The sequence below is a fragment of the Anolis carolinensis genome, unplaced genomic scaffold (genome assembly GCF_035594765.1).
Source record: "Anolis carolinensis isolate JA03-04 unplaced genomic scaffold, rAnoCar3.1.pri scaffold_7, whole genome shotgun sequence".
Lineage (NCBI taxonomy): Eukaryota > Metazoa > Chordata > Lepidosauria > Squamata > Dactyloidae > Anolis > Anolis carolinensis.
The window spans coordinates 25359520-25373509 of NW_026943818.1; the positions used below are offsets into that span (position 1 = coordinate 25359520).

General features: G+C 42.3%; 1 protein-coding gene across 1 annotated transcript in view; it reads left to right on the forward strand.

The window, feature by feature from the left end:
- The window catches only part of nos2 (nitric oxide synthase 2), a 34572-nt gene that overhangs the window by 12128 nt on the left and 8454 nt on the right, over positions 1 to 13990 (forward strand). The window contains exons 8-19 of the mRNA XM_062959255.1: positions 125 to 264; positions 1281 to 1455; positions 1828 to 1929; positions 2140 to 2334; positions 2487 to 2569; positions 4057 to 4201; positions 5334 to 5438; positions 5516 to 5565; positions 9179 to 9353; positions 10021 to 10153; positions 10337 to 10415; positions 12033 to 12211. Of these exons, the coding sequence (XP_062815325.1) occupies positions 125 to 264; positions 1281 to 1455; positions 1828 to 1929; positions 2140 to 2334; positions 2487 to 2569; positions 4057 to 4201; positions 5334 to 5438; positions 5516 to 5565; positions 9179 to 9353; positions 10021 to 10153; positions 10337 to 10415; positions 12033 to 12211 (1561 nt within the window). The remainder of the gene's footprint in view (positions 1 to 124; positions 265 to 1280; positions 1456 to 1827; positions 1930 to 2139; positions 2335 to 2486; positions 2570 to 4056; positions 4202 to 5333; positions 5439 to 5515; positions 5566 to 9178; positions 9354 to 10020; positions 10154 to 10336; positions 10416 to 12032; positions 12212 to 13990) is intronic.

Sequence of the window (13990 nt, forward strand, 5' to 3'; positions counted from 1 at the left end):
GCCCCGTTGGACTTCTCCTCTGTCAAACACAAATATAATCTGTGTAAACATGGCCACTGCAAAAGCGTATTGTTATTTGCCCCCGCACCGAGCAAAGTCTGATTGTCACACTCCCTTCTCCCAGCTCTGCATCCAACTGGGTTGGAAGCCCAGACACGGCCGCTTTGATGTCCTTCCACTCATCCTCCAGGCGGACGGCCAAGACCCAGAGTTATTTGAGCTCCCGCCAGAACTGGTCCTCGAAGTGCCGATGGAGCATCCCACGTAAGCAATGCCTTGGCCTCACTCAACAGCCACTGGGGCCCCTCAGGACTGGCAGGTCCAGTGGTCGTCTAAGTGAGATCATGAACCATGTCCACATTTTCACCCTGTTGAATGAAATTGAGTTAGACCAATGGTTCCCAAACTTATTTGACCTGCCACCCCCTTTCCAGAAAAAATATTACTCAGCGCCCCCTGGAAAGGAGGCGTGGCTTCGAGGGGTGGGCGTGGCTCCTGCTCAAGAGGGCGGGGCTGAGCCTCTCCCCCAGTCCAAGATGCAGGGCTGGGAGGGGGAGGTGGGCGGGGCCACAAATGTGCGGCCAGGATTGGGATGGGCGGAGTTACGAGCTCTGAGGCAGGGCTGAACATCTATCTCTGTCCTGGACACAGGGGGTGGGGCTAGAGGAGGGGGCGGGGCCTCTTCCCAAGTGCCTGACAGGCCTGAACCTCTATACCCCGCCCCCCGTGTTCTAACAAGCGCCTCAAGGGAGGTAAACAAAGGCTCAGCCCTGTCTTGCATTCTTGAGAAGGGGCCCCGCCCCTAGCCCCACTCTAAGGCCTCTCAGGAGAGGTATAGAGGCTCAGCCCTGTATTGGGCTCTTGGAAGGAGGCCCCGCCCCCTTCCCTAGCTCCGCCCTCTGTGTCCCAACAAGCACCTCAGGAGAGGTATAGATCCTCAGCCCTGTCTTAGGCTCTTGGAAGGAGGCCCCGCCCCTAGCCCCGCCCTTTAGTCCTAAAAGGCCCTCAGGAGAGCTATAGGGGCTCAGCCCTCTCTCGGGCTCTTGGAAGGAGGCCCTGCCCCCTTCCCTAGCCCCGCCCTTTAGTCCTAAAAGGCCTCTCAGGAGAGCTATAGGGGCTCAGCCCTGTGTCGGGCTCTTGGAAGGAGGCCCCGCCCCCATGCCTAGCCCCGCCCTTTAGTCCTAAAAGGCCTCTCAAGAGAGGCATAGATGCTCAGCCCTGTCTCAGTTCGGTCCTGACACATTGTCCAAGCTTTAATACACGTGTTTTGTTTCTGATAGATACGAATGGTTTAAAGACCTCGGCCTGAAGTGGTATGCCGTCCCGGCCGTCTCGAACATGCTCCTCGAGGCCGGAGGGCTGGAGTTTACAGCTTGCCCTTTCAACGGCTGGTACATGGGGACCGAGATCGGGGTGCGGGACTTCTGCGACACGCAGCGCTACAATATACTCCAGGTAGTCTTTCTGGGATTCTGTCGAGATCAAATATGGCAACAGGTTTACTACATCACCTCCCCTACGAAGCCTCCAAACCCCTTTGGGCGAGGCGGATTGAACGGAAAGTGGCCTCAATTGGACTATCTGCACTTGTGACACCGAGGCCTTGATGGAGTACTTCCTCATTCTTCCGCACGCTGCTGGAAGGTTTTATGGTGTCGTAAATTAGTTAAATTAGCCTTCCTGCATAAAGCGGTACCTAATTTTCCTGATTGGTCATTGATGGGTCTATGGAGCGTAATAAACTGTACTACTATGGTTCTGTATCTCAAAAACTTAAGAGCCGGTTTGCTAAGTCTTTTGCTCTGTTTGCCTCTCCTTTCTCCGTAGGACGTGGGGAAAAGGATGGGTCTGGAAACAAACAAGCTCTCTTCCCTATGGAAAGACAAAGCTGTGATTGAAGTCAATGTTGCCGTGCTACATAGCTTTCAGGTGAGTAAAAAAGGGGGGAATTGAACATTTGACATCTTGGCTACCTACTGATATTGCTTAGCTACAAGGGTTGAATGAAAAATAATGCCTCCACCTGTCTGCGCAGGGTTCCATACTTCACACTTTAACAACACAACCGTGCAATGCTAAGGCTTTTTCATAGATCCAGCTATGAAATGCACCAACCCCAAGCGTCTGTGTCTCTTGCAGAAACGCAATGTCACCATCATGGACCACCATTCGGCCACGGACTCCTTCATGAAGTACATGCAGAACGAGTACCGGATCCGGGGAGGGTGTCCGGCCGACTGGGTTTGGCTTGTGCCTCCCATTTCGGGCAGCATCACGACGGTTTTCCACCAGGAGATGTTGAATTATATCCTCTCCCCTTTCTATTATTACCAGGTGAGAAAAACAGACGTGCTCAAAACGTCAGTATATTTTCTCTCTCTCCGATTTTTGTACCCCAACTCTGTAACAAAGGGAAAGAGGAGTTGTTGTGTTTCGGCCTGACCCCTTGAAATATCGTAATGCTCTCTCTTTTCTCCTTCCCCAAGGTTGATGCATGGAAAACCCATGTTTGGAAAGACGAGAGGCGCAAGCCCAGGAAACGGGAGATCAAGTTTCGCATCTGGGCCAAGTGAGTTTCCGAGACACAGGCATTGTGAAAAGACCTAGAGTGTAGGATTAATGTAGCTTGACACCTCTTGAACTGTTATGGCTCAATGCAATGGCATCTTGGGAGCTGTAGTTTTACAATGTGGCACAGCTGGTTAGTAGCCAGGGGCAACAAATCACTACTGGAATAAATAAATAAATCATGATGATGATAATGATAATGATAATAATAATAATAATAATAATAATAATAATAATACAGTAGAGTCTCGCTTATCCAAGCCTCACTTATCCAAGACTCTGGATTTTCCAAGCCATTTTTGTAGTCAATGTTTGCAATATATTGTGATATTTTGGTGCTAAATTCGTAAATACAGTAATTACAACATAACCTTACTGCATATTGAACTACCTTTTCTGTCAAATTTGTTGTATAACATGATGTTTTGGTGCTTAATTTGTAAAATCATAACCTAATTTGTTGTTTAATAGGCTTTTTTTAATCCCTCCTTATTATCCAACATATTTGCTTATCTAAGGTTCTGTCAGCCCATTTAGCTTGGATAAATAAGACTCTACTGTAATAATAATCATACAGTAGAGTCTCACTTATCCAACGTAAATGGGCCGGCAGAACGTTGGATAAGCGAATATGTTGGATAACAAGGAGAGATTAAGGAAAAGCCTATTAAACATCAAATTAGGTTATGATTTTACAAATTAAGCACCAAAACATCATGTTATACAACAAATTTGAAAGAAAAAGTAGTTCAATACACAGTAATTACCGTATTTACGAATTTAGCACCAAAATATCACGATGTATTGAAAACATTGACTGCAAAAATGCGTTGGATAATCCAGAACGTTGGATAAGTAAGTGTTGGATAAGTGAGACTCTACTGTATTTACGAATTTAGCACCAAAATATCACGATGTATTGAAAACATTGACTACAAAAATGCGTTGGATAATCCAGAACGTTGGATAAGCAAGTGTTGGATAAGTGAGACTCTACTGTAATAATAATAATAATGATAATAAATAATGAAATAAATCATGCGTTCGAAGCCAGCCTGGGCCAGATTGAGCACCCGACCATTAAATAATCTAGCTCGTTGTTGACCCAAGCAACCCGAAAGACAGTTGCATCCGTCGAGTAGGAAATTTAGGTACCGCCTTCTGCGGGGAGGCTAATTTAACTAATTTTAGACACCATTAAAACATCCAGCAGTGTGTGGAAAGGAATGAGGAAGTACTCCATCAAGGACTCGGCGTCACAGTGGATGATGAAGCAGCAGCTCCCCCCTGTGGCCGGAATTGAGCATTTCATTTTCTCTGCCAAAGAGTGCTGGTGCTTCACCAAACTACAAATGCCAGGATTCCATAGCATTGAACCACAGCCATTAAAGTGTTGTCACACTGCATTAAGTCTACAGTGTAGACGCACCCTAGGAGAAGTACTTGGCCACATTAAACCAATATGCGGGAATATTTTCTCCCCGCCAGGGCCGTGCTGTTTGCATCTGCGCTGATGCGCAAAGCCGTGGCGCTCAGGATCCAAGCGACCGTCCTCTACGCCACCGAAACGGGAAAGTCCGAAACCCTGGCCCATAATCTTGGAGACTTATTCAACTGTGCCTTCAACGCCAAGGTAAGAAACCATGAGCTTGTTAGAAGTCAACCCTTTGAACCAGTGATACTCACAAGCAATCGTATAATGGCACACAGGTAGCTTGGTTGTTAAACTGAAGAACCATGTCTCTGAACTGCCATGGACAAAGATAGGCCACTGCAAAAATATATTTGGTTAGCAGAGGATGGTTGTTTCTTTGAAGTTGAAATTGCAGTTGCCCAAAACATATACACTCCCTTGAAATCCCTTAGTTTAAAATATGTACTCTGGGATTTGAAAACAAAGTCTTCTTTGAAAAATAACATACCTTGTTTACAGTTTCTCAAGTCGCTCCTGACACGGAAAAAAACAAACAAACAAAGCATACAGGCACATCTATATATATATAAAAGAGTGATGGAATCCTGGCGACCGACAAAACAACAAAACTAAACACCCCACAACCTCGAAAATTGACAGCACAACCCCTCATCCACGCCTCTAGGTTGATACAACAAAAAGGAAAGAAAAATAAAGTCCTAATTAGAGGGAAAGGAATAATTGTTTTTATCCAATTGCTGCCAGTTAGAAGGCTAAGCTCTGCCCACTTGGTCTCCTAGCAACCCACTCAGCCCAGGGGACAGGCAGAGTTAGGCCTCAGGCCTCTTCCACACTGCCTATAAAATACAGACACTACCAGACAACGCCACAGCAATGCGTGGCCAGGCACAGCTAGTTTCTTATTAAAGTTCAGTTATAAATAGGACGTAGCTTCACATGGTATCATTCTTAATCCATATTCCATAGTCTTTAAGTATACTAGTACTCACTGAAGTCCATAAGCATACTTCTATATTGAAGTCCAAACAGCAACATGTATCCAACTCCACTGAGGTCCAGACACATACTAAATACAAAATGGAGTCCTGTGTCTGAACATGCTCAGTACAATCACATGTCTATAACCACACTAAAGAGGCACAGACAACTGGCAAATCAACATATGCCTACAATATAGGTTAGCAAATATGTAGATTAACAAACAAATAGTGGTGGAAAAGTTACACTACAGATAACCTGGAAGGTGCAAGGTTGGAGAAGAATGCTAAATGAATGGGATGGAGTAGATCCAACTCGTATCCGATCTCACGAAGCCCACCTCCTTTTCTAGGTCATTTGTATGGACGATTACAACTTGACGGACCTTGAGAAGGAACATCTACTCCTGGTGGTCACGAGTACTTTTGGAAACGGAGATTCCCCGAGCAATGGAAAAGTAATAATAAAGAACGTAAGGGAGGGGTTTCCCATTCTACAATTTTCTCTAAACGCTACTCCTTGTTTATGTTGCAGATATTTCAGAATGCCCTCCTCTCGACAAAACAACTAAGCAACAAGCTCAGGTGAGTGTCTGCTGAATCTTGCATTGACCACATTGAAAATCATATAATATAATATCATATACCGGTAATATCTATATATATAAAAGAGTAATGAAATTTCGGCCTAGGACAAAACAACAAAACTACACATCCCAGAAACACTAAACTTGGCAGCACAACCCCTCATCCATGCCTCTACGTTCATACAACAAAAAGAAAAGAAAAATAAAGCCCTAATGAGAGGGAGAGGAATAATTGTTTTTATCCAATTGCTGCCAGTTAGAAGGCTAAGCTCCGCCCACTTGCTCTCCTAGCAACCCACTCACCCAGGGGACAGGCAGAGTTAGGCCTCACTTAGGCCTCTTCCACACTGCCTATAAAATACAAATTATCTGATTTTACCTGGATTATATGGCAGTGTAGACTCAAGGCCCTTCCACACAGCTATATTACCCATTTATAATCTTATATTATCTGCTTTGAACTGGATTATCTTGACTCCACACTGCCATATAATCCACTTCAGTGTGCAGTCGGACACAACTGGACTTAATGTCAGAAGAAAACCTTTACCCTTTACCTTAACTACCACCAATTCCTCAATACTTTATTTCCCATACCACCATACTTTGCCACAGCAACGCGTGGCCGGGCACAGCTAGTCTATATATATAAAAGAGTGATGGCATCAGGGCAGCGGACAAAACAACAAAAGTACAGGCTCCCCAACCTCGAAATTTGACAACACAACCCATCATCCACGCCTCTAGGTTGATACAACAAAAAGAAAAGAAAAATAAAGTCCTAATTAGAGGGAGAGGAATAAATGTTTTTATCCAATTGCTGCCAGTTTAGAGGGCTAATCTCTGCCCATTTGGTTGCCTAGCAACCAGCCAAGGGACAGCCAGGTTTCAGTTAGGGGACAGGCAGATTTAGGCCTCACTTAGGCTTCTTCCACAGATTATCTAATTTGCACTGGATTATATGGCAGTGTAGACTCAAGGCCCTTCCACACAGCTATATAACCCATTTATAATCTTATATTATCTGCTTTGCACTGGATTATCTTGACCTCACACTGCCATATAATCCACTTCAGTGTGCATTTTATACAACTGTGAAGAAAGGGCCTCATATAATCCAGTTCTGAGCAGATAATATAAGATTAGAAATATACAGTAGACTCTCACTTATCCAACATAAACAGGCCGGCAGGATAAGTAAATATATTGGATAATAAGAAGGGATTCAGGAAAAGCTGATTAAACATCAAATTACGTAATCGTTATACAAATTAAGCACCAAAACATCATATTATACAACAAATTTGACAGAAAAGGTAGTTCCACGCGCAGTAATGCTATGTAGTAATTACAGTAGAGTCTCACTTATCCAACACTCGCTTATCCAACGTTCTGGATTATCCAACGCATTTTTGTAGTCAATGTTTTCAATACATCGTGATATTTTGGTGCTGAATTCATAAATACAGTAATTACTACATAGCATTACTGCGTATTGAACTACTTTTTCTGCCAAATTTGTTGTCTAACATGATGTTTTGGTGCTTCATTTGTAAAATCATAACCTAATTTGATATTTAATAGGCTTTTCCTTAACGCCTCCTTATTATCCAACATATTCGGTTATCCAACATTTTGCCAGCCCACTTATGTTGGATAAGTGAGACTCTACTATACTGTATTTACAAATTTACCAGTAAAATATCACAATGAATTTGAAACACTGACTACAAAAACATTGATTATGAAAAGGCAGACTGTGTTGGATAATCCAGAACATTGTATAAGCGAATGTTGGATAAGTGAGATTCTACTTTGATATGAAATAATTTCTAGGATAGAATAATGCAGAACAATATAATCTCTAAAACCAGGACAGTAATAAAGAAATAAAGAAATAAAGAAAGTAAATAAAGCAAGGAAATTGGAAATTCCACAAAGGAAACAATCAGGGCCAGCTAACACCTCCCAAGAAAGGATTCTTCCAGAAAGGAAGCTGAGAAGGCAGTGAAGCACTATGTATTACCAAAGTCATTATTATTACTATCATTACTATCCTTACTATTATTATTATTATTATTATTATTATTATTATTATTATTATGTTGCGGTCAACCGTGAAAATGAATACAATCTGGCTCCAAGTATTCAAAAACACTAAAATCAGAATATATAAAAATTAATGTGGTATAATAAAACAGAACAATACAATCTCTAAAATCAGAACACTAAATAAAGAACAACACTCTGAAAATAGGGGAATTCCACACAGAAAACAATCAGGGCCAGCTAACACCTCCCAACAAAGGATTCCCATCATCAAAGTCTGGCCAATCCTCTGTTTTCTCAGGGCCACAGACAGTAGAAGCATATAAAATATCGCAAACAACACCACTCTGAAAACAAGGTAATTCCAGACAGGAAACAATCAGGGCCAGCTAACACCTCCCAACAAAAAAATCACTCAGGGAGGAAACAGCTAGGCTTTAAATCTGCAAGGCCATTACATCCTAATCATTTTTCCTAATTGCAGCATTCATACTTGCCTCCAACAGACAAAAAAAAACAAAACAATCAGAAATATTGTATATTCACAACCTTTAGGAAATAATGTCCCCTGATGGCACAGCATGTTAAAGCGCTGAGCTGCTGAACTTCTGGACCGAAAGGCCGCAGGTTTGAATTGGGGGAACTGACAGAGCCCCCACTGTTAGCCCCAGCTTCTGCCAACCCAGAAGTTCAAAAACATGTAAATGTGAGTGCATCAATAGGTACTGCTCCGGTGGGAAGGTAACGCCGCCCCATGCAGTCATCCCACATGACCTTGGAGGAGTCTACGGACAACGCCGGCTCTTCGGCTTAGAAATGGAGATGAGCACCAACCCCCAGAATCAGACATGACTGGACTTAACGTCAGGGGAAAAGCTTTACCCTTGACCTTAACTACCACCAATTCCTCAATACTTTATTTCCCAGACCACCATTCTTCGCCACAGCAACGCGTGGCCGGGCACAGCTAGTATATATATAAAAATGTAACGTGCATTTTCCCCATGGAGTAAACAACAAAACCACTGAACCAAATCACACCAAATTTGGCCACAAAAGACAAAGCCACCCAATCTATGTCTTTCTATAAAAAAAACCTTAAAAAATAAAGTCCAAATTACAGAGGACGAGGAAGAGCTGTTCTCCCCCCCGGCTGCCAGTCAGAAAGGTAGGCCCCGCCCCCTTTAGGCCTCACTCAATTCGTGTCCAACTAACCCCCTCAGCCACAATGGTTGAGGGTTCACTTAGGCCATACTGCCTAAGGGGCCTCACATAATCCAGTTCTAAACAAATAATACAAGATTATAAATATAATATATAAAAATTACTGTGTTATAATAAAACAGAACAAGGAAATAACATATACTAACTACCAATACTTTATTTCCCATACCACCACACTTTGTCACAGCAACGCGTGGCCGGGCACAGCTAGTATAATATAATATTGTTGTTGTACCCCACATTTGGGACGTCAACTGGTCTATTTTCCATGAAGGTAATGAGATCTCCAAACAATTGTGTAACGAAAGAGAATTGATGCATCTTTCCTCTTGGCGCAGATACGGCGTCTTTGGCTTGGGTTCAAGCATGTACCCCGAGTTCTGTGCCTTTGCCCGGGCCATTGACCAGAAACTCACACAGCTGGGGGCGTCTCCAGTCACCCCGATGGGCGAAGGGGATGAACTCAATGGGCAAGAAGAAGCTTTCCGAGCCTGGGCCGTGGATACATTCAAGGTATTGGCCATAACTGGATGGCAAAGGCATGGGAGATGAATCCATCCCCAGCTTGGAACCTCAATGAGAAGGCCATGGGTTGGTCAAGACTCAAGTGCAACGCCATGGCTCAAAGCTAGAAGTTGTACTTCCATTTTCGCGACCAAAGAGTGCTGGTGCATCACCAAACTCCAATTCTCAGCAGTTCAAACAGTATCAAACTGTCAGGAAATGGTTAATTGATACGAATCACCTCTTGGTCTCGATTCACTCCAACATTCTGGCAAAACTGCTCAGACGCACGGTACAAAATCCAGACTTCTCAGATGTTAGCTCAAAACAGCGGCTTGTACTTTATTGCAGTTATATACATTATTTACACAATAAATAATGTGACTATGTAGATGCACCCATAGTTGCTTCTAACCCAAGGGCTTCATATTAATAAGTCACTGGTAACATCTCTCTCTCGTTTTAATTATTTTGCAAAGACGCACGGAACAAAATCCAGACTTCTCAGATGTCAGCTGAAAACAGTGGCTTGTACTTTATTGCAGTTATATACATTATTTACACAATAAATAATGTGACTATGTAGATGCACCCATAGTTGCTTCTAACCCAAGGGCTTCGTATTAATAAGTCACTGGTAACATCTCTCTCTCTCTCGTTTTATTATTTTGCAAAGACGTCCTGTGACATTTTTGATATCTGTGGCAAGCACAGGATCCTGCTACCCAAAGCTTACACAAGCAACGAAATCTGGAACCCCAAGGATTTTCGGATTGCGTATGATGCTCAGCCTTTGGATTTGGGCAAAGGTGGGTTCTCCAATGTTGTTGTAGCTTTGCATTTTATTATTTCTCAATACAGGCAATACTCCCTTATTATTAAGCTTTCTGACCCACACCAGAGTCATCTACAAAGCTCACTATTTGCCTTGGCTTATATTCGGGTCGGCTTATACTCGAGTATATACGGTATATATTTCTATTTTCTTACAGCACTCGGGGATATCCATGGGAAAAATGTCATCCTGATGGAGCTCGCATCTCGGAAGAATCTGCAAACGCCAAAGTCAAGGTATATTCCTCGAAAACTCTGTTGTTGTTGTTGTTGTTGTTGTTATGTCATTCAGGTCACTTTCCTCCCCATTGCCACTAAGAATCTAAAGGCACCCACCCAATATTCCTCATCGATGAAGAACCTTCGGGTGTTATCTATCTATACATATAGAAAACTTTAACAACACCGTGTTTAATCTTATAGTGCCCATACGATCTGTACATATAATAAAAGTGAAAATATGTATGTATTAGACATGTCCAAAAAATCATTTTGAATCGTATATCGGATTTATTTCGGATTGTTCTCGCTTTTTGATACGCATTCCGAGACATTGTCTCACAGCGCAACCAGCAATGTAATTCGAACCATTGTTGGCCCATTCTCTAATTGTCTCTTAATGTTTCATTAATTTTTTCCCCCAAAATTTTTAAATATATTTTAAAACATATTTTAAAAATTGTTTTTGTTTCTGCAACCTACCTTGAATGGGAGCTTAGCACAGCCTAACATGGCTGCCACTCCCCGGCCAATCAGAAGCTTCCACGATGGACACAAAGGGTTTTGTCGCTGGTTCTTTCTCTTAGCAAGGGAATTTCTAGTTTTCAAAGTATCTTTGCACTCCTTGCCAGGGCATTGTTTGGTCCATTTCTAATTGAAGGCATTGGGTTGAGGCTTGTGGGATTACATAGCCAGAGACACCATTGATTTCCAGTGTCCTTCTTGCTTACAAATATAAAAAGGGAATTTCTAGTTTTCATAGTATCTTTGCACAACTTGCAAATTTGATGAGGATAGCTCAAGAAATTAGGGCGAGAGAGCCCTGTAAAAGTCCGTCCCCCCTCGGGTTCCTTTTTTTTTTTTTGCTGATTGCGCATGCGCGTCCACCATGTTAGAAACATTTAGAATCATTACGAATTTTCAGAAATATCCGAAACTTTTGGGTGAAAAAATAGGAAATATTTTCTATATCAAAACGCCAGCGCCCCCTACTTTAGAAACAAGAATTGAAACATTTTTTTCATCAATCGGACATGCCTAGTATGTATGTATGTGTGTGACTGGGGTGTCCACTCTGAACCCAAACAATGATGGGTCTGGACCAAACTTGGCATTCATACCCGATACGCCCAAATTTGAATACTAGTAGGTTTTGAGCGGAATTGGCCTGGAGATTTGGGAGTTGTAGACACTGGGATTTCTAGTTCGCCTGCAATCAATGAGCACTCTGTACTCCACCAAATTGAATTGGACCAAACTCGGCACACAGAGCCTCCACGATTAGCAAAAAATACTGGAGGTCTTTGGGGGAAATTCACCTTGATTTGAGGGAGTTGTAGTTCACCTACATCCAGAGAGCATTGTGAACCCAAACATTGATAGATCTGGACCAAACTTGTCACATAGACCGGATATGCCGAAATTTGATTACTGAAGAGGTGTAAGGAAAACTGATCTTTTTCTTTGACTCTTTGGTTTATTTTTGTTGGACCAAGTCTTCCCATAAATAGCTAGGATGGTTCAAAGAGTCAAAGAAAAAGGCTCTGCTCCGTCCCGCCTCACCCTTCCTGTCCCACAGTCCCAACATGGAAACCGGCCAATGTTTGACATTAAAGACGGTGTTTTTCTTTCCAGCCGCGTCACCCTCCTCATTAAGCTTTCCTGCCAGGCCAGCCAGGAAGTCAAGTATCTTCCCGGGGACCATATGGGCATCTTCCCTGCCAACCCCAATGCCCTCATCGACGGCATCGTTTCCCGTATTGCGGATGCTCCTCCGACCAACGAGATCATTCGGTTGGAAACGCGGAGTGACCGTAAGTCCCTGCAAATGCAGCGAAGGCGTTCGATTGAGTCGAGTGGGAAGCGATAAAATTTGCAGAAAGTATCGGCTCTAGATGTAGTTGATGCATTTCCTGAAGGGTGTTCGTTGGGTTATGATGGATGGGAGCAGGGCAAGCAAATGTGATTCATTTCTTAAGGATCATAAGTGTATACCGTATATACTTGAAGATCAGCCGGGTTTTTCAGCCCTTCAGCTTATAATCGGGTCAAGGTCAAGCCTTGCAATATATGATATACTAGCTGTGCCCAGCCACGTGTTGCTGTGGCATTGTCTGGTGGTATCTGTATTTTATAGGCGGTGTGGAAGACGCCTAAGTGAGGCCTAACTTTGCCTGTCCCCTGGGCTTGGGTTGCTAGGAGACCAAGTGGGCAGAGCTTAGCCTTCTAACTGGCAGCAATTGGATAAAAACAATTATTCCTCTCCCTCTAATTAGGACTTTATTTTTCTTTTCTTTTTGTTGTTTCAACCTAGAGGCATGGATGAGGGGTTATGCTGTCAATTTTTGAGATTGTGCGGTGTTTAGTTTTGTTGTTTTGTTGGTCGCCAGGATTCCATCACTCTTTTATATATGTAGATTTCCCTCCCTTATCAGTGTGTTTTATTTTCCAAAGCCTCCCTCGCTCTTAACCAAGGGAATGTTTTGAAAAGGGAAAGAAGCCCTTGCAAGTCAGGAAGAAAAATATATATATGTACAGTTGAGTCTCACTTGTCCAAGCTAAACGGGCTGGCAGAACCTTCTTGGATAATAAGGAGAGATTAAGGAAAAGCCCAATAAACATCAAATTAGGTTATGATTTTACAAATTAAGCACCAAAGCATCATGTTATACAACAAATTTGACAGAAAAAGTAGTTCAATACGCAGTAATGTTATGTTGTAATTACTGTATTTACGAATTTAGCACCAAAATATCATGATGTATTGAAAACATTGACTACAAAAATGCCTTGGATAATCCAGAACCTTGGATAAGCGAGTCTTGGATAAGTGAGACTCTACTGTATATATATACCCATTAATCTTATAAAAGCATTTTCCCCTGAAATATTTGTTAATCTCTGCTACAGATATATAGGCATTTCCCCCGCAAGCCTTTGCAATCCCTATGTATCTTTATATTTGTATCTATCTATCTATCTATCTATCTATATACATTAATTTTATACATTAATTTCCCCCTCATATGTTTGCAAGTCTTTGCAAATCCTCTATCCATTTAGATATCTAGAGATTTCCATGTACCTGTATCTCTGTATCTATGTGTATACATTATTTTATATATGAATTTTCGCCTCACATGTTTGCAAGTCTTTGCAAATCCTATACAGATATAATTATCTATATATAGAGAGATTTCTAGATAGATATAAATATAAATATATAGGGCTTGCAAATATTGCTGGAGGGAAATGCACATATATAGAGAGGATTTGCAAACGTTTCAGGGGGAAATGCATATGTGAAATTAATATAATTATTATAGATCTATATAATATATAATATAATGTAAGTTCTGCATTGAATGTTTGCCTGTTACTATGTTGGAAGCTGGCCTGAGTCCCCATGGGGACTCAAATGAAGTCCCACAGTATCTTTGCACGTTCATTTTCCAATACTTTTGCAGGTTTGTGATCCCACCAGTTTTTTGCTGCTGGCAGGTGGTACTTGAGGCATAAGTTCCAGTGAATCATTTGGGCCACGTAGTTGTGCCTCTGTTTGTAGTCTGTCTGTGCAATTTTCTTACAGCAGC